At 34.9% G+C, this 22,221-nt stretch overlaps 1 protein-coding gene across 24 annotated transcripts in view; it reads right to left on the bottom strand.

Moving 5' to 3' along the window:
- The window catches only part of DGKB (diacylglycerol kinase beta), a 909,303-nt gene that overhangs the window by 643,076 nt on the left and 244,006 nt on the right, over nucleotides 1-22,221 (bottom strand). For all 24 annotated transcript variants that reach the window (XM_079932538.1, XM_079932527.1, XM_079932534.1 and 21 more), the window contains one exon: nucleotides 3,261-3,516. In XM_079932538.1, coding sequence (XP_079788664.1) covers nucleotides 3,261-3,330 — 70 coding nt within the window. In that variant the 5' untranslated portion in view covers nucleotides 3,331-3,516. The remainder of the gene's footprint in view (nucleotides 1-3,260; nucleotides 3,517-22,221) is intronic.

Raw genomic sequence — 22,221 nt, 5'->3', positions numbered from 1 at the left:
ACCCCATTCCCCAAAAGCGTATAGAACACTTATTTGAAATATATCACATATAATCTTAGCATGCTGCAAATTTAAACTTAAATTAATAACTTTTTAAAAATTTAGTCATTTAATACATAGAAACAATTTCTTATGGAAAGTTACAAAACAATTAAAATCTAATATTTCACTTTTCTAATAGACTACAGAGGGATGTCACTTTGCCAACACTGCATTGCAACATGAAAAATCTGGTCCTTAAATGCTGCTGATAAACTGATCACATGTACTGAATAGCATGGAAAATATACCACTTTTATAATCTTCAGGTTAATAAGTTTGTTTTCTGTTATGTTTTGACAATGGCAATTCATTACACAAAGATCCATCTAATCATAATATTCTTTGCTATTTAATTATACAGGAAACTTCTTAGAGGATTCGGTCTAACACTCTTCATTGTTATCTTGGTTATTTAAAAAAGAGTAGCACGTCTAATGATCATGGAATCAGCACTATTTATTTCCTTCACAGTTAACATGTCTTCTCATAAGATCCATTTTAACCATGTTCTTATACTCACTGTGTCACTACTCACTACCAACTTATTGAATGCCCATTAATCTTTGTCTCAAGAGGTTAGAACTTTTACATTTATGACAATTCTTTTTACCACTTGTCTTAGGTATTTCTGCAAACCTATTACTAAATCAAGCATTTTAATGATATAATTAAATGTACCTCCATATTCCTTAGCCAATAAAATAAAAGTGGCAGCCTGTAATATATTTAATACTTTAGTACTAAATTCTGTTTATCAATTCAAATGCAATTTGACTATCTAAGCAAAAGTTATTGTAAATAATAATTTAACTATTATGGCAATAATTTATCTATTTTATGCTAGTGCCTCCACAGGCATGTTTCCTGTAAGTACCCGAACACTGGAAAATATATTTTAATAATCCAGCTAAATTTAGCATAATCTAAACCAAACCATTATGTTTATTTTACTTGGGAGATTATGTCACCAAATTCCCCTGTCCTCCAAGTCAAATTTTTAGAGCTAAATTTTAGAACTGTCTCTTTCTGTCTCTCTCTCTCTCTCTCTCAATTCTCGTAATTTATTATTGCCTAAGTTCTCTTCCACTAGTTTTAATGATATAATATTTGAATCTATGCTTTTCTGGTCATCAGTCTCCATCCACGTTTTTTTTAGTCTATTCCAGTAGCCCACTGGCCTAATTTCAGTCTCTTTGTCACATATACTATTTTCGTATTTGTAAATTAAGCTTCTTGGAGCATAGCATTGTTCATGTCGCCCTACGCTTAACATTCTACAATTACTCTTCACTGCCTAACTCAAGTTGAGCATTGTATATTTAAATTCTATCTCATTTTTATAGCCTTACCTCCACTTACTCCCTTAATTTGTAGTGTGGCTAAATGTAGCTCATCCCACTCCCTCAAATATATGCTAAATTTTTCTTTTAATTTATATCATTTTTTCTGCATTTACCATGAATCTATTTTTTAAGATTCATTTCAAATTCTACTTCTTCCATGAAGCCTTCCCTTTTTCCATCTCTAGCTGCATAGTATTGCCCTACAGATCCCTAAACTTTGCTTGTAGCACTTAGATATTTCACCTAGATATCGTTTATCCTAGAGTTGTTTATCCATTAGTTTCTAGCCTTCATTAAACTGTAAATTCCAAAAAGGGAGGGTCCATATCTGTTCATATTTGCATCTCCTACAGTGCCAAGCAGAATACTCTCCCTAAAGAAGATGTTCAGACATATTCACTTAATTATTGGATATATCACAACAGTAAAGAGCATATAGAAATTACAAAACATAGGTAAATCATTGTTTAGCCAGTTTAGAAATCACTGAGTATAAACATGCAGACAAGAATTCAGCCATTCTGGGATAAATTGTCTTCATGTGATAAGTAGATGAATTGTGCTTCCAGTGGCTCAAAACAGCTTTTCAGTATAAGGACCACATTTTGATGTCAACAATTTCTGATTCTCCCCTTCATTTGATAGTTGCTGTATTTTTATCATTATTGATGGAGAAAACTTACAGGTTACATGGGTTTGCATCTCCCTTACAAATACCCACCAGCACTCTGATAACCTCACCCAGAACACTTCAGCTCTCCAGTTAGGAAAAGTCTGGAAAACCTATGAAATCGGTCTCTTCAGATGATATACATTGTTTATTAATGTTCCTGACTTATACTATGTACCCCGTAAATGTGTTATTATTCACTCACATATCTATTTCTTATTATTCCAATCCTCCATTTGAGTTTAATCCTTTTCTCTGCCTCTTCATAATATGATTCAATTCACTCCTGACACTTCTCTCCTACATGACCCAATTCTCTGCATAAGCATCTCCAGCTGTTCCAGTTTTTGCCTCTTTCACTATTGCGTGCTATTGGTTCTTTTTTTGCTTTCCACTGCTTGTATTTTATTCTCTAACACTAACCATTCTTATTACATTCCCTGCATATTATTTTTTCTCTGCTCATCGTGCTCCCAGCCTTTTGCTCCCTCCTATTTATTAGTTGCTTCATTTTCTCTCTTCAATATCTTGACACAGTTGCTACCCATATTTATTGTTGAAACTCAATTTGTGAAACAGATGTATTTTTGAAAATCCATGGTAAAAACAATAAATAAATACAATTTTACTGTTTATGTGTAAAGAAGCTTACCATATTTAAAAACTGCATACTATAAAGTGAATCACCATGGCCTATCTTTTGTATCAATACACACACTAAACAACGTGGTGTAAGATCCTACACCTTCTCTTTCTTTTACAATCTCTAATTTCAATGCCATGATGTATCTATGACTCCCTACTCCCAATCTTTTTGAAATGTTATGCAGGAAAAAAAAAAAAATCTCACTTTTCCCCTTACTTCTGCTTATCCTTCTTCTTGGTTACAGACTCACCAGTCTCCATTCTCCCAAACTATCTTATCCTTTGCTTCACATCTATTACAGCGAGAGTGTTTCCAAGTTCACTTTTGCATCTAAAGTTCTAGTTCTTTTTCTTTGAGATCTAATGTTCAATTTAAGTTTACCTTTTCCTTTTTCTCATGCCAAACTGGTAGTCTCAAGTTCACTTACTTGAAAACACAAAAGACACACCTGTATTTATCCCAATGCTGAATGGGATTTATAATCTGTTTTGGCAAGTAAATAATTACGTTGTTTAGTGCAAATACCAAGTCAAATCATATTATCAATATGAATACTTACATTCAGCATATTTCTGAAGCTGGGAAAATTCTGAGGGGCTGAGATGGACCCATTTTTCCTGGTTTGTCATGGTGGTGGTGAGGAGATCTCTTACACACCAGGTGAGAAATTCTTTATTCAGATGTTTGGCAGAATTTATGCTTCAAAGTTTCCACATGTTTCATTATAAAATACCTCAAGCTTTCAAAATATGCAATCTGTCAACAATGAGACCACTGTGGATATGGGTTTGTAGTTTCAATAACGTATTAAAGCACTGCAAAAAGAAAAAGAAAGATTGAAAGATTAGTATCATTAAACAAAGAAAAAAATTGACAAGTTATAGAATGTTAAAGATTTTTAATCCCTAAATAATATATTTCAGTTATTCTATTTTGCATAATAATCTTTAATTGCTCACTCTAATGGCATTTTATACACATTTTCTAACACCAAATCATAGAAGAAATATGATTAAAAATACAGTGTGAAGAAAATTTTATAAGGTCTAGTTTCATACAAGGAGACTTTTTTTTAGTTCAGTTTTTTAAACTTTGCTCATTCCAAGAGCAAAGAAGGGTGTCATTTTTATCAATCTAAACTTATCAATTTTTTAATATCTAAACAAATGTTATGTTTAGACCCAGATTATTAAATGAAGCTAAATAAGCTCTAAAGTTCCCTAAATATACAGTCTGCTAGTCTACCAGCTTTCCAGCAATGGTTTGGAATGGTCATCAGTGGTAGCACATATATTTGCAATTATGCAAATCAATTTGGGCAGGTTATATAAATTGGGGTTTTTTCCCCTAACAATTAAAAAAAATGATAATTTTCATTTTACCATCTATAAAAATCTCAATAAAATTTACCAAATTAAAGCAATTCCAAATGTCTGACAGACTTTCATAATGATAGTAGACGGAACTACTGTGAATCATGCTTAAAAATAAACCCCTAGGTTGTCATGGACCTACATTCACTGCTACATCTGAAAAGGCAAACAAAATGAAAAACCATCTGGTTTCAACTTTTTATCAGAGACAGTAATCAATTGCTCAGTAACAAAGCAGACTGGCACTGTAATCATTATAGAAACTAAAATATTTAGAAACAATTATTTAGATAATTTATGAAATTAAATGACTGGAAGGATTATGCATATAGATGTCATTACCTAAAGGCATGGTACCTGTATTTGGCATTAGTGCCTAACCTTTTTTCGATATCTATTTACTGTTCTCTATCAATCCCACAACCTCACTGTCATATTCTGTCATCTTATCCTTAAGAAAAAAAAACAAAGAAACTCTTGTTGGTCTCATCTCTTCAGGGTTCCTGCAATCAGTTTTATAAGGTGGTAGTTGGCTTTTTAAATGGAAAAAAATGCAGATACTGATGCATTAACAGAGGCCAAATTGCTAGGTCTTTTTTCTTCCCAGGGGATGCACTTACATCACAACCATGACTTTGTGGAAGCAACACAAACTAAAAGGAATAAGAACATGTGATGGATATTTCTTTGTGCTTTCCATCCAGTTTCTTCCTGCTGATTTCATCCTTCACATGGATTTCATCCTAATTCTTTGCTTCTCCCCAGTTACATGCCATTTTGGTGGGACTATAAAAAAAGGTGTTCCGTTCTCTCCTATCCAAAGGGAGACAGATGATTCCGTCACATTTTGATCATTAGACTCCATCTCATGGGGCTTTAAATGTTGAGTGGAGTTATTCAAGCACAGTGTGAAAATAGCTCTGGTCTAAATGATTACAGCAATAATAGGATACCTGTCCCTGTCTGAGTCTGACTCTCCAGGTATCTTGTCACTTCTAGAAGTAAGTACCATTATTTTAATAAGGGATTAAGTGGGCCAGAATCAGTTTCTGTTGCCTGCTATCTAAAAATCTAAACTGATGATAATGGTGGTTCATTTATTCATTCAAAAAAAAAGTGTTTATTGATCTCCTATGTGCTAGAAAGCATTCTAGGCACTGTAAATACAACAAAGATCAAAACACACAAAAGACGAAAATAAGGCTAATTCCAACAATGTGTCAGTTCTACTGAGAGCTTACAGTGTGCATGGCATTCTCCTAACAGCATTCCTGTGTTGGATCATTCAACCTTCACCGAACAACTCTGTGAGGTGCTAATAGTGTTCCATTTTGACAAATGAAGAAACTGACACCGGGTGATTAAAATCTGATAGATATGACAGAGACTGCTAGAAACCCACCCAATATCCATTCTTTCTTTCTTCCTTGGTAACAGAACCCTAATTTTATTAAATGAAAATATATCCATCTAAACAGCTATATTCCTCAGGTTCTTTGCACGAAGAAGTGGCCAGTGAGATGTAAGTGGATGTTGGGTGAGATATATAGGAAGGCTCTATTTGAGGAAAGAGCTAGCAAGTGCTCTTTTAATCTTTTTTCTCTTCCTCCAACTTCTTACCTGGAATGTTGACATACTGGCTGTGAATTCAGCAGTTTCTGATACTAGTGAGATAACTTTTAGAATGGAAGCCATGTGCTAAGACTGAGAGAGTCCCATAAAGTAGACCAGAGGTAGGCAAACAGCTGACTGCAGTAAACATTGGCCCACAATTTATTTTTGTAAATAAAGTTTTATTGGAATACAGACACACCTATTAGAGAAACCAGTAAGCAGCCAATTTTTGAAAGGATTTCAATGTCAAACAAAGAGGTTTGGGCACTATTCTAAAGGTAGTAAGGAGCAATGAAAGAACACAAAAAAGGCCAGAAACCAGATTACTTTGGGAAAATGTCATTTTGGAAAAATATCAGTGTCTTCATTCAGATTCTTTCTCTTTCACTTGGATTGTGATAGCTTCTTAGCTGGTCCCCTGAGCTCTCTCCTTTCCTTAACATGGCCTACCCCTTACCGCCCATGGGTAGTCATGAACTGAGATGATTCCAGAGGTCTGTCTGATAAATTACCAACAAGTTAATTAATAAATTAGAATACTAATTCATTACTTAATTAACTATAGTTTTCCACCTGGCTACCTGTGCTGAAATTTATTAAAATTCCCCAGTTAATTTAGTGTAAGAAACTCAAATTTAAAATGACTGGTTGGGCTTCCCTGGTGGCGCAGTGGTTGAGAGTCCGCCTGCCACTGCTGCAGGGGACACGGGTTCGTGTCCCAGTCCGGGAGGATCCCACATGCCGCGGAGCGGCTGGGCCCGTGAGCCACGGCCGCTGGGCCTGCGTGTCCGGAGCCTGTGCTCCGCAGCGGGAGAGGCCACAACAGTGAGAGGCCTGTGTGCCGCAAAAAAAAAAAAAAAAAAAAAAAAAGACTGCTTAACTGACATCCGTCAGATCTTCAGATGAATGCTATCTTCTCAGTAAAGTCGCACCTGGTCATTCAATTTAAAATTTAACATTCCTACCCACCATCCCTCCATCACACTTTTGTTTTGAATATAACATCTTATTATCAAATATTTAAGTTATTTATATTATTTAATATTTGTCTCCTCACACTAGAATTAGGGGTAACGTTAAGTGGTTTTAAGCCCTGATGGGATTCCACAAAAAGAACAAAACAACTAAAAATACGTATTGAGTTTGCCCTTGATATTCATCTGAAAGTACGTGTTAGATTTTGTGCCACCATCCTCTCGTGGGCTCTAAGACACACATCCCATGAGAGGAGGGATTTTTATCTGTTTGTTCAGTGTTATTTCCCAGTGCTTGGAAGAGTGCTTGGTATATATAAATATTTATAGAATGAATTCACTTAAAGGCTTTTTTCATAATGAAAAACATGGGTAGGCGAGTTAGAAGGAGCCCCTGAGGTTGATAAAGAGAAAATGGCTCATAAGGAAGGAGTCAGGAACAGAAGTCACTATGGGTTTCACTTTCCTGAGAGGCCTCACCCCTTCCCTTCAACTGAATGGACATAAACAAAAGAAGTTGTGCTTAGAGATACAAAGCTTTTACAGTTGAAAAAGAAAAAAGCTTTATTTCACAGAATTTTTATGTTGGGTTGTGAAATATAACTGACTTTGTATAAATGAGAATCATTCCCAAGGAATGCCATAATTGAGATGTCAGTTAAGCAATTAACAATAACACTTACACATGAGCATCAGGACAATATTTAACTTATTTGTAGATATTTAACAAAAACACTACTTAGCTTTCCTTTATTTAGCGTGATCTTGTCGATGTAGGTCTTTTTGTATCAAGAACAGCATTTCTGGATTGATCTAATGCATTTGCATTCTAGCAAGAGGTATTTAGACAGTAATGGCATCCCTGAACCATGCACAGTAAATTCTCTGGTTCTTAGATTTGGTTAATCCCAACACCCATATGCTTTGAATAAAATTTCTCATCCTTCTCCTAATGGGTGCCTGGAAGCCTTTGGTTTCTCACAATTCTGGTAGTTCTCATCATATGACATGCAGCCAGATAAGAAAAAAATTAAGGGTGGGGTACAAATGGAGAAGGTTCTCCTAATCAAATCTTTTAAACTAGTTGAACTAACATATCATAAGTCTGTAAAGAGAAATGTTGCATGTGTAATATTATATCAAGAGCCACAGCTATTTTCTATGCCTCAGAAGGAGATAGGAATGATGGCAACATTTCCTTATAGCCTCTGCCTCTTTATAAATGTATAGAAAGAAAATGAGAGTATTCAGTTGAGATTCCCTATGATGCTTTCACAGACTTCCTGTTCCTCTGCAAGGGGTTTTCTTTAGGCATATAAAATGAAAGCCAAGAAGAATCCACTTTGCTGGCTGTTGGAGTGCATTCTCATCTAGTGAATGGGTGTGCCACGTCAGTGAGTTGGTGGCAGGAAATAATTATATTGGAGGAGTTGGAGAAGGCTCTTTGGCCTATTGTACCTGGACTAAAACACAGTCGCCATAGTTAGTAAAGGAAATCAATTACCTCACGAATAAGGTACAAGCAATGTCTAGATAAATGGATCTGGCTGGTTGGATGCACTGTATGTTAGTCACATTAAGTGTAGATTTCTAAATATTTATTCAAAGTCAGCATGTGATAACCCCGATCATTGAATAAAGTTAATACACACTAAGGCACAATGAAGACTCTATGTATATGAACTGAAGGTATTAGGATGACTGAAAATATTTACTGGGTCTCAAGGGTCATAAATCCCCAAATATAAGGTAACCCATGGAAAAATCACAGAAGTGAAAAAGGATGAGACCCAAAATATCAATCCTAGAACCTCTGAAAGAAAAATAGGACGGAATTAAATGGAATGTTACTGTTATCACTTGATTTATAATTATTTGTTCATTTATCCATGAAAAGAAGTCTAAATTGAGACCCAGTGACATACTAGGGACTGAGCCAAGTGCTGGTGATGTAGTTATAAGTAAGACAGTTCCTGGATCTTGTTTGCGGGAAAGATCCACATTAAACAAACCAACTGCACAAATAAATAATTATAAACTGTGATAAGTTATATGAAATACAGGTAATGGAATTCTATGAGGGTACAAAAGACAGCCCTGATTTAGATTAAGAGATTCAGAGTGCAATCCACAGAAAACTTTTATTTAAATTAAATCATAAAAGTTGAGTAATAGTTATAAACTTGAGTGAGAGGAACATTCTGAGCAGAATCCGGAAGTGAGGAAACAAACAAACAGACAAAAAAATAGAAATATTAGAAGGGTCCAGAGAAGGCAAGTATGACTGGAGCCTGGTGAGCACGAGGGAAAGAGGCACATGATTAGACCACAGAAACAGGTAAAAGCCACATTATGGACATTCTTAGAGGCCATACTGAGGATTTATCTTAAGTAAATTATGAAGCCATTGACATATTCTGAGGAGGAGATAAACACGGTCCACATATATTTTAAGAAGTTTTTTTCTAATCAGTGGATTGGAAGGTGACAGGAATGGAAGTGGGAAGGCCAAATAGGAGGCTATTCCAGTAACTGGATGACAGCTGGTAGTGGCTTTAACTAGGAAAGTCATAGTAAAGATGAAGGTAAAAAGCCAAACTCAAGATACATTTCTGTAGCCAGATCTGATAATGAATAGGATACGTTGTATGCAGGATGAGGGGATCAAGAATGGCTTCTATAGTTCTGGCTTGAGCACAGGGTACAAAACAGGTGGAGTTTAAAGTTCCTAAATACTAGAGCAGTATCAGGTGTGAGAAGAATAGAAAAATCAGTATATTTGTTTTGGGATGTGCTAAATTCATGAAGAGACATCTAAGTTTAAAGGATTAGTAGACAGTGACATAGGCCTAGGGCTAATAAAAGAGACACAGAGGTATGATGTTGTGAGTTGTCTGATACAGACGATGTTTAAAGATGTGGAAGAAATACATAAGTTTGCCTGATATGGCAGCCATGAAGCTGTGCTACTAAGCTCTGCCTTCAGGAAAGAACTTGCAATCAGCTGCAAAGAGTACAGTTAACTGACAGCCTCGAGCTCTTTTGCCTTTAGAATACATTCAGCTTTTGAACCAAGGTCATACTCTTCACAGGTAGAGGTCAGTGATTAAAGATGATGGATGCATGAGGGTCATGCCACTTTTGTCCAATGGGGGAATCCTTTAATGATCTCTATTTGCTCCAGAACACCCCAGTGGACCGGCTGAGACTCTGTCATGTCTGCATTATAATCTGAAGCTTTTCATAACCAACCCTGCATCTCCCACCTTCTTTCTTTTCCCAGATATTAGTTCTGCCTCATCGTTTGAAGGCTCTTTTTGCCTGATCCTGCTTTTCTTCCTTTTTATCTTTCACAGGAATAATTTCCGGATATGCCTTTGTAACTGTAACTCCACCTAAGTCTTTGTTTCCTGGTGAAGGATCCCATGTGTCAGGATCCCAATAGGAAACAGACGGTACCCTTAAAATGAATAAGTAGGAGTTTAATAAAAGGATTATTTAGCAAGTGTGGACAGAGGTTCAAAGAGCTAATAGAAGCTGGTGCAGTATCCTGATTTAGAAAAAGCTGGGAACTTACTGACCCTAAGCTTGAAGGGACTAGGGATGTTGCAGCTAAGAAACCCCAGATTATACAAGATCATTTGATAGGAGCCATGGACTTAGGTAGCAGGATGTATCACTCTTCGAATGACTTAGCTGGGCAGCAGATGGGAAAATAACTTCCCTCATCCTGTCATCTTCCAACTCTCCAATATCCTTCAGTGCCTCTCACTGACCAAACCCAATCATAAGCCAGAAGGCAAAGACAGCCGTTGGTGCAGTTTATATAAAATTGCCCCATGAGTCACAGAGCAAAATGGGAAGAGGATACATAGGGAATCTGAAGGGACAAACATGAAATATGAAGCACATCTGCAGAAAGTGTGTGGTATGAGAGAGTGTGCCCAGGACAAAGCTCCAAGGAATTCCCATATTAGCAATTAGAAGTGGAAAAACATTGGAAAAAAAAAAAAGAAGAAGAATATGGTGTCAAATAGACTACAGAAGAGGAAGAAAAGAATCCTTTAAAGAGAAGATAGAAGGCACTTTTCAAAAGTTGCTGAGTATTTAAATAAGAAGAGAATTGAAATTTCCAAAAGCAACATGCTGGTCACTGGTGACCTTAGCAAAACAATTTCTCTGAGGCCGAGCAAGCCAAATTGGAATGGGTTGCATGGTAGAATTGAGTCTGGGAAGACTGTGAATATCATCAACTCCTTGATAAGTGTGATCGTGAGGGGGAGTGGAGAGCTAAAAGAAGCGATGGAGAGAAGAATACGGAACCAATAGATTTCGTTTGTTTGTTTCTTTGTAGGAATCACTGGAAAAATTTGTAAACTGAAGAGAAGAATTTATAGTAGGAATGGTTCAAGCTTCAGGAGAGAGAAACTGACTGCTGTTTCAAAGACCTTAAAAAATAAAAAGGACTTTAAAAGTCCTTAATAGAAAGAGAAGTTCCATAAAATATCTGAAGGCCAAAATTAATCTTACCAATGTGTACAGATGCAAGTGGTTTTATAGATTTGGTGCTTAGAAAATGGAAGATTTCTAGTTGATGACTTCGGTTTTCACAACTTTTATATCTCTATGTATGTTATTAGCTGACAGATTAGTTAGGAAATGATGGGGGAAGAGGAAAGTAACAGTGGGAAGATATGAAAAAATTACATACAAATGTCGTAAAGTGAGCTCACTAAAGGCATATAGTAAAAAGAGCAGGCAGAGTTAAAAGCTAATGTGATATTGCTATCCATTAATTTAAAACTATAACAGCCTGATTTTAAATGATTATAGACTAAGGCAAATAAAGGACAATTAATCACATTCTTAACCTACTGCTTCTGAATCCGATAGATCTGTATACTCATTGAAGTTCTGAGCTGTCTTTCCTAGGTAAAGCAATTCACTTAACCTATCTAATTCCTTTTTCATGAAAAGTGGATCATGCCACCCACCTCCCAGAGGTATTAACATTTAATGAAATAACATGTGCACGATGCATAATAAATAAAAGATTCTCAATAGAGGGTATTTTCTCCTTGCTTGTGTAACTAAGGATTTAAGATATATCTATAGTATTTAATTTGAACATACATATAGTATGCATATGGGGAAAATAGATTAGAAGTCTACAAACCTTTCAGAAGATTATGGGGTGGCTTAATATAAGATTCATAATTGTGTTATTTCTGAACTCTGCTGACACTTCTAAGGGAAAGCTTTCACAGTGCAAAACAGGGAAATCTATCTATCAAGCTTTGTATTGTCTACATTTTGTAGTCCCGGTTTTTAATTTGGATTATTATTTTATTTTATTCTTCTTAAGAAAATTACTTTAAGTGAATTTTCTCTTTCTTTCCACACACGGTTTTAAGGAGGACACATCTTAGAATAAAGAACATAAGGTGAAGGGAAAATGGTGATTATGTACTAGGTAGAACTTCTCTCAGTGTGAAATACTGAGTGTAAAGTGCCCTGAATGTAAAGTACCCTTCTAGAAACTTGCTATACTCTTCCAACAGGTGATGTCTGTTTCTTCCCCGTGTACTTGTGAGTACCTTTATGACTACCTTTTAATCAACAGATTACAGTGGAAGTGATACTCTTTGACTTTCTAGAAGAAAGCCCTAACTAGTCATGTGAGGAGACCATTTGGAGACACCATGCATAGGTGTACAAGCCAACAGTCTAGTGAAGTCTCAGTCAATAGCCAGTATCATCCCTCAAGTACGTGAGTGAAGATGCCTTCAGATGATCCCACCCCAGGCTATCAAGTAGCCCCCTTCTCCAAGCTGGCAGTCTCCCCAGATGAGGCACCAAATAGAGTGGAACAGAAACAAGCCAACCCATTAAGCCCATTCTAAAAGCCTGACCCACTAAATCCATGAGCACAATAAATGGTTGCTTTAAAGCACAGAGTATTTTGTGGTTTGTTATGGGATAATGAAAAGAAGTAACTTAGAGCAATATTTGAAACATACAAAAGTACAAAAAACTGTTATTCTACTATGACGATGATGATTACATTTTCACGTATGCTCAAATATGAAAAATGTATATGAGTGTATGTGGGTTTAACTTTTAATTTACCATTCTTACATTATATGGTCAAGTTCATATTGCTATGTATTTTCCATCTCCCTCTGAAGAGAGGAATAGAGCCTTTGGGAGTTGAGTATAAATAACATAGGTTTTCTTCTAACTCTGGACTTTACAGCAATGGATTGCTGAAAGACTGAGAATGTTGGAGCAAAAAATAAAAACCTAGCAGAATATATTGGAAAAAGGCAAAGATCCTGAACCCAGAAAGAGAAAAGATCCATTTCGTATGCCATTTTTTTTGTTGTTATATTTTGACAGGGAAGAAGGCCTGTTTGTATCTTCTATAAACATTTTCCAAATACAAATTTAACCCCAAATAAGGAGGAGAAAATGAAAAAGAATAACCCTTTCCTTCCACTCTCAGAACGGGATACTGATTAAGGAAGAAGGCCATTAAATGGCTTTTTTCAATCTATTTGACCTGGGACTTTTTCAACAGGAACAGATACTTCCTAGAATGTTGATTATTGTAAGTTGATAAATCTATCTTTACTGTTTTCCATGCCTAACTTAAGAAAGCAGAAAATCACTAAAAATAATTCTCCAAATATTAACTGTTCCCCTGAAGAGCCTCTGATATAATACATTCAGATTTTGTATTGAATTAAATATGCATGTGTTTACAATCTTCTTCTATTAATTAAAAAAATAATAAATTCAGTCTCAGGCATTTCCTGGAAATTGATGATTGCTGGTAAGGAACTAGTATCTTGCACACCTTTACTCCCTAGAAAATAATCAACTTTAAATATGTTATTCAACTTCAAGTTACAGTACACAACTGCCTAAGGAAAATCATTATTGAAGTACGCTAGGGGCCTTTTTACTAAATGAAATTTGATGTCTGCTCTGAGAAACTAGTAATGCTTGCAGTAAATCCACAGTATAAAAACACAGAGCTGGATTCAATTTACAGACACAGAGATAGATGACAGCCATAGAAGAATATTAAACATCTTTTAAAATTAGCGATTTTTTTTTAACCATAAACTACAGAAACTTCTAGACGTGAGCTTGAGAAACTTTTGGAATATAACCACTTTCCTCTAAAATTTATGTAAAAAATGGTGATTAGTTTAAATTTCACATGACATTCTATAAGCAAAATATACACTGTCTCCATCCCACTGGTCATTGCATTATGAAACACCTATATGCCATCTTCCTTTATTCATTTGTCCTAGGCCTTCTCTATTCCATTATCAGCACTGAAATCAAGGTACCCTTTCTAAAAATCCATCAGCATTTGTGACTCCTACATATGACATATATAATTCAACATATATAATTCAACCATAAATTCTAAACTGGCTAAGAGAACACTATTTTAATAAGGTAACTTTGAAGCTATCAATTTTTTGCTTTGCTTTGCTTTGCTTTAATAAGGTAACTTTGAAGCTGTCAATTTAAACAATATTTAACTTCCTTATATCCTATTCACATCTTGGGCAAAATGATAATACAAATAATCTCAGGAGGGTTAAATATGCTGTGGAAGGGCACCATGCTTATTATAGTGGATGACTGAAAGAAGAAGGATTTCTTTCAAAAGAACAAATCAACTAATGAAATTAGGCTATGGTCTATGTTACTTGTCCTAAAGAAAAAAAATGTGAAAGTTTTTATAACCAAAGAAACGTAAAAAAATGATTCTAATTCTAAACTAGAATAATTCCTTGGTAGAAGCATGATGTAGTATAATGCATTCAAGAGAGCCTGTAGGACATCCTTCAAAAACCAGAAACAGTGACAAACTGAACCATATTATAAAGGTTTTAATGTGGGTTTCTAAAAAAAGAGACTGAAATTAAATTACTCTTTCTGAGAAGAATTCAAGGTGTGAAATGAGGTTGTAATATTTTAAATCAGGTCTAACTCAAAAAAGATTGAGAAACAGTAGCAGCTGTTTGGAGATCGGCAAAGAAATAGCACACCTCAGCCTCTCATGGTTAGAATGGCCTAAATATAGCAGCACTTGTAAATCCAGGGAGAGCTTAAATCAGCCGTGAGATCTACTTCCAACTAACAGATTCCATCTTCAAAGTTTTTTCAGAAAGAATATATTCCTTCCACTTAATCACATAGTTTTGATCTTGAGATATTTGTTACAATTATGTTTCTGTGACATACTCAAAAAGGAGGAAGACCTGGAAAGTTGATTCTGTAAATCTGTATTTCCATTGACCAACAGACATAGCTGACTCTCAACAGAATTAAACACATACACACATACACTCACATACACAAACACACACGTACACATTCTGTCAGAGACTAACTGAGCATTTTGTTTTCCTGAGCTATATAAGTCATTATATAGCTCAGATATTTACCCAAAGTTTTTTTGAATATAATGTTTTTGGAAAGATCAGATTCTTTCCATACTTAATTCACTGTTCTCATTTTCATTTCTAAATATTAACACCCTATTTAATTTTTATTGGATACGACTTACGACAAAATTTTCTTTCTTTTCTTTTGAAGAGTGTCTCAAGTGTACTTTAAAAGATATTTATCCTGAGAACAGGGAATAAGTAATAAAAACATAAATTTTAATGTAAAACATGCAGAAGACAATATATAAAAATATCATTTTATAGAAATATGATGGTATTTAGTGTCAATGTGCTAATTTAGATGATGTAATGAATACTAGTAATTAAACTTTTCCTGAACCTATAGTACAACTGAATCTCTGAAGCACGTACGTCTATCAGTTTTAATGATAGAAATAATGCTGTAATCAAATATGAAATCTGAAAGCATTCAAGATAATTTATACAAGGGAACTCATAAATGAACAAATTTCAATTAATAAACTCTGCCTTATTAACCTCCTGAGGCTTAATTTCTAAGAACTGAAAAATCCCAGATTAAATTTTAAAAACTGTCTCGTTGGAATATAACACATAGATCCCAAGATGTCCTTTGAAAAAATTTTCTCATTGAAATACAAATAGAAAAGTTCACAGTAACAACTGATCTTTTTTCTAACTGTAAGCATCAATCACACAAACGCACTCACGTCTTTTAAAGTCCAGATATTAACACTGCTGTGTATTATTTCTAGCTTCCTTTATTCTTTTACTGTGTTTGCAACATACACACATATACATATCTGTGTGTGTATATGTATATATAATGAACACTGTATAAGTACCATTTTACATGTTTTGTTACTTTATATAATTTTTATCACATTATCTTTTTCTGTAACTTGCATTTTTTCAGTAAATTCTTCCATAAATAAATATATATATGAATATGTAGCTCTGATTCGTTCATTTTTACTGCTGTGGAGCAAAAGCATTCATTGTACATTGCATCAAAAAGAATAAAACACCTAGGAATAAATCTACCTAATGAGGCAAAAGACCTGTACTCTGAAAACTATAAGACGCTAATGAAATTGAGGGAGACACAAACAGATGGAAAGATATACCATGTTCTTGGATTAAAGAATCAACACTGTAAAAATGACCATATCATCCAAGGCAATCTATATATTCAATGAAAGTTCTATCAAATTACCAGTGGCATTTTTCATAGAACTAGAACAAAAACTTTTTAATTTGTATGGAAACACAAAAGACCCCGAATAGCCAAAGCAATCTTTAGAAAGAAGAAGAGAGCTGGAGGAATCAGGCTCCCTGACTTTAGCCTATGCTACAAAGCTACAGTCAGCAAAACAGTATGGTACTAGCACAAAAACAGACATACAGATCAACAGAACAGTATAGAAAACTCAGAAATAAACCCATGCGCTTATGATGAATTAATCTATGACAAAAGAAGCAAGAATACACACGAGGAGAAAAGACAGTCTCTTCAACAAGTGGTACTGGGAAAATTGGACAGCTATATGTAAAAGAATGAAATTAGAACATTCTCTAACACCACATACAAAAATAAACTGAAAATGAAGTAAAGACCTAAATGTAAAACCGGATCCTATAAAACTCCTAGAGGAAAATACAGGCAGAACACTCTTTGATATAAATCGCAGCAATATTTTTTTGGATCTGGATCCTAAAGCAATGGAAATAAAAACAAAAATAATCAATTGGGACCTAATCAAACTTACAAGCTTTTGCATAGCAAACGAAACCATAAGCTAAACAAAAAGACAACCTACAGATTGCAAACTAGGTGACCACCAAGGGCTTAATTTCCAAGATACACAAACAGCTCATATAGCTCAATATCAAAAAACAAACAACCCAATCAAAAAATGGGCCAAAGACCTAAATAGACTTTTCTCCTAAGAAGACATACAGATGTCCAACAGGCACATGAAAAGATGTTCAACATAGCTAATTATTAGAGAAATGCAAATCAAAACTACAATGAGGTATCATCTCACTCTGGTGAAAATGGCCATCATCAAAAAGTCTACAAATAATAAATGCTGGAGAGGGTGTGGAGAAAAGGAACCCTCCTACACTGTTGGTAGGAATGTAAAATGGTGCAGCCACTAGGGAGAACAGTATGGAGGTTCCTTACAAAACTAAAAATAGAGTTACCATATGATCCTGCAATCCCAATTCTGAGCATATATCCAGAGAAGACTATAATTCAAAAGATATATACACCCCAATGTTTATAGCAGCACTATTTACAATACCAATACATGGGAGCAGCCTGAGTGTCCATTGACAGATGAATAAAGAGGATGTGGTATATATACACAATGGAATATTATTCAGCCATAAAAATGAATGAAATATGCCATTTGCAGCAACATAGATGGACCTACAGATTATCATACTAAGTGAAGTTAAGTCAGACAAAGACATATATCATATGAGATCACTTATATGTGGAATCTAAAAAATGATACAAATGAACTTTACAAAATAGAAATAGACTCACAGACATATAAAACAAACTAATGGTTACCAAAGGGGAAACTGGATAGGGAGGGATAAATTAGGAGAGATTAAAATATACACACTACTACATATAAAATAGATAACCAACAAGGACCTACTGTATAGCACGGTGGAAAAGAATCTAAAAAAGTATATATATATATGGAATCACTTTGCTGTATACCTGAAACTAACACAACATTATAAATCAATATTTCAATAAATTTTTTAAAAAGTATTCATTGTATGAATGTACCAAATTTATTCATCTAGTCTATTTATAGAATTTAATTTTATGACTAATTTTTCATTATTAAAAAAATAATGCAATTGGACATTTTTGCATGTATTTTCCGGGCACATAACTATACATGTTATATAACTATATATATATAAAAAACTATATATATATAACTATATATATAACTATATATATATAACTATATATATAACTATATATATATATAAAACTATACATGCAATTGCTGGATTGTAGAGTACCCTTCACTATATGGTGCCAAATTCCTCTTCACAATGAACTTACTTTAGTGAGCTTATTAAGTTTTTGCCCATGAGTGTGAGAGATACACTGGAGGGTGAACCCCAATGGGTCATGCCCTTAGATAATCCCCTCCCCTTAAATCTTGGTGGGAGCTGTGACTTCCTTTTAACCAATGGAATATGACGATGGTCACTCCCTTGATTAGGTTTCATTACATGCCAAGAGGTTTTGTAGATTGTAAAAGTCCCTAATCAGCTGATTTCAAGTTCATCAAAAGGAAGATCATCCTGAGTGGACTCAAACTAGTCAGGTGAGCAAGCCCTTTGAAAGAGGGTCTAGAAGTCAGAGACTTAAAGCAGCAGAGTCTCTTTCTCTCTCTGTTCCTGGCTTTGAAGAAGCAAGCTTCCATGAATTCTACAGCCTCACAAAAAGAAATTCTGCCAACAACCTGAGGCAACACAAAAGTAGATCCTTCACTAGTCAGACCTCCAGGTGAGAACGTAGCCCTGACAACACCTTGATTTCAGCCTTGTGAGACCCTGAGCAGAGAATTTAGCTAAGTTATGGATCAGGAATCTGGGCACAACTAAGAGATACTAAATGGATGTTATTTGAAGTTGAAAAATTTGTAGTAATCTGTTAAGGAGGTATGTAAAAGTAATACAATGGTTACAAGATGGCCCATTATTTTTGTTTTAGTTTACGTATTTCAGATGCTAGAACACTTAGCACCTTCTCATGTGTTCCTTGGCCAGTTATATATCCTTTCCAATAAGCTACTTATTTACATCATTTTTCCATGTTTCTACTGGGTTATTTTCATTTTTCTTTTTCATATATAGGAGTGTTCATATGAGTTTATTGCTTTAAGTATATCTCAGTTTTTGATGGTAACTTTATCATCAGGATTTTAAATTTTAATTTAAGTGTACATATTTTTATTTTATAATTTATTATACATTTTTAGTACCACATGCAATTCTAAATATCTCAAGAGACAGAAGTCTAGAAAATATAAATGTCCAAAGCGAATGAATCTTCTGTTGTACGGGTAATTTCTTACTTGACCTGTGACCTCTTAAAATTAATACTTAAAAGATACTAGCGCTCAGTTATAATTAAGGTTCATACTCTAGGGATCTATAATAGTATTTTTTCAACATAATGCAAATGAATATTCAAGATTGTGGTAAGAATTGGGACTATGAAGTAAAACTGTTTTCTAATATTGGCCTACAACACTATAAAAAAAAATACCCAAGAACAATGCTTTAGGTTCTTTTGTTTCTAATATATCTTTTGTTTCCAATTGCTCCATAAGATGCTGCTCCAGAGATCGTCCACAGATCCCAATGTTCAAAAATAACTACAGTTAAAAGGACTTTGAAGACCAACAGTAATATAGTCAAAGAACTAGCATGATTATACTCTTCTCATGCTCGTTTTAGGATATGAATATATATCTCCTGAGGAAAGTAAAAATAGAAAGTATGTGTATACAGAGATAAGAATACAGGTAAAAGCAATGGAAGACATACGTAAAGGTGTACAATCAACTACATTAGCTTAAGATCCTGCCCTGTGGAACACAAACAAAATTTGTTAAATGAGGTGGCAGCTTTGAAGGGAGTATAATTACTTGGCCTGCAAAATGTGTGTTATAATTAGGTGGCAGAGCACCATGAGGGATATTAAGTTGTCATGGTGTCAGATGGCAACAGATCAAGGAGTGAGAGAAAAGAGAAAGAACCACTAGAATAGCAGTAAGCCAAGAGATATGAATAGGAACCTCAGTTAATGACCAAGATACAGCGACAAGACAGATCATCAAGGGAGTTGATAAAAACTAGCCAGAGTAGATAAGGTGCAGATTTTCAAATCACACAGTCATCAAGTGACAAGTGCATGTCACTGTCATGGGCTCTGGGGGAAATAAACATGATTTAGGCAGTGTTCTTGGATCTCAGTGACCTCACAGTCTATTTGGAAAGACAAACATAAACACATTCACCTTTATATGAGGCACCCTGGTGAATAACCGTGCTTTGGAAGCACAAAGGTGGGAGTGATTCTGACTGAGAAGATTAAGGAGAGCTACAAAGAGGAAGTGCACAGTCCAAGTCTGACCTTGAATTACATGTTCACCAGGAGAGAGAGAACATGACAGAGGGCTTTCCAGGCAGCAGAAACATTGTGATCAGCAACCAAGAGATGATACAGGCAGAGAGGACGGTTGTGGGGTATGTCAGGAAGAGAAACCAGAATCTGGGCAAAAAAGAGATTGGTGCCTGGACAAGACATCTGAATACCAAGAAAAGAAGAAGGTAAAGGGGGGCAGTGTCAGAGCTGGGTCTCCTTGTCAGTCTTGGTAATAAGATTTGATTCCTCAGTCATATGTGAAAAGACATCCTCGGATGGGGAGGGGGGCGTGTCCTGGAACCAATCCCCAGTGGATACCCAGGGACAAGTGTATACTGTCATTACTTTATTAAATATATATTTGTTCAGAGTCAGAAACAGACTTGTAAGTGAGCCAGAAAAAAGATAGGAAAGTTTGACTTCAAAAGATGAACCAAGAGAGCTGAAGTACAGGGATCACTGCTTTTTATCTTCAGCCTATACAAGAGTGGAGGAGGTAACGAGTGGGGTACGATGCTGGGAAAGACATTTTGGGTTTTGTTTGTTTTTTTCATCATTTTAAGAGTTCACAAATTTCCTTCTCCAATCTTCTCCTACCAAACCACTAAAGATTACTGCTCCTTTAATTGTGGAATCTCTGTGTTGTTTAATAAATATCTTCCTTTCTCACCTCCTTTCCTGACTAAATGCAAACACCTGAAACAGATTAAATGCACATCTTGCAATAGCTGCGTTAGATCCAAGGATCCCATTTACGTTATAATGTCACTTACAATACACTCTAAGGGCACCCAAAGAGATGCAACATATAGCCAAAGTTGTAACAAAGGCCTAGTAGCAGAAATTTAGGTGATTTCAATAAACAGCCATATGACCAGAAAATTGTACCAAGAAATAATTTGATGACATCTTATTGTTTTGATGACATCTTACTCATTTTCACCATCACAAACAAAATGACAACAAGAAACAATTTCATTAACTATAGATATATGGAAAAAGCAGCTTTATATTTTCATGCTTAAATGATATATTCTAACAACAATGTGCCAGGTATTTCCTTCTTTGACTATAAAGGACAGCATAATAAATACTTTAAATATCATCTATCATTTCTGTCATTTTAGAAATTGTGAAATTTTCTAACTTAAAGCACTCAGTTAAAAATGTTTTACATTTTAGATCTCTAAGGGAGTAAATATTTTCTCACCAAACACAAATGTCACTCATTCTTGATAATTCATTGCCTCTTTTGCAACATAATTGCTTTATGGACAAAATCTGAACTCTGATAACAATCATACACATCTATACTTATCTCCCATTACTTATTTCTTTTATATGTGTGTATAATGCCTAATAATTTGGTGCTCAGTAAATTACCTTGTGAAGGGCAGACAAAAACTGAGATAAGTCAGGAAGAAAATGATTTTTAAATGGTATTTTGGCATCATTTTCTAAAGACAAATATTCTATTCTTTTTATTACACTGTAAAATTGGATGATAGGTAAATCCCGAGGGATGAGTATTTCAGTGAAACAACATTAATCTAGAGAAATGTTTAACTGGATGCTTTTACTGTTACTTATTTATCAGTTTTATAGTTTCAAATGGCATAGTTAAATGTTATTTACATTTAGAGGATCACATACAATTATCTCCTTCCTTGACTTTTTCCCCTCAGGGTATTAAATTGTTCATGGACAGTGTCAGGGGATCTTTGAACACCCTGTTAATATGTGCAAAATTGTGTGACTATGTGCACAAACTTAGAAGAGAAAATTCATAGATTTTGTGACATTCTTTAAAGGTTCTAAGATTCTAAATATTGACATCACCTGGGAATTTTAAATGATGCCATATACTTCGTTCATAAACAGTGAAGGATACATTACATCCCTATAT

The sequence above is a fragment of the Stenella coeruleoalba genome (genome assembly GCF_951394435.1).
Source record: "Stenella coeruleoalba genome assembly, chromosome: 9".
NCBI classification, from domain to species: domain Eukaryota; kingdom Metazoa; phylum Chordata; class Mammalia; order Artiodactyla; family Delphinidae; genus Stenella; species Stenella coeruleoalba.
Note: the sequence above shows the minus strand (reverse complement) of the source record. Positions and strands in the feature narration are given on the sequence as shown.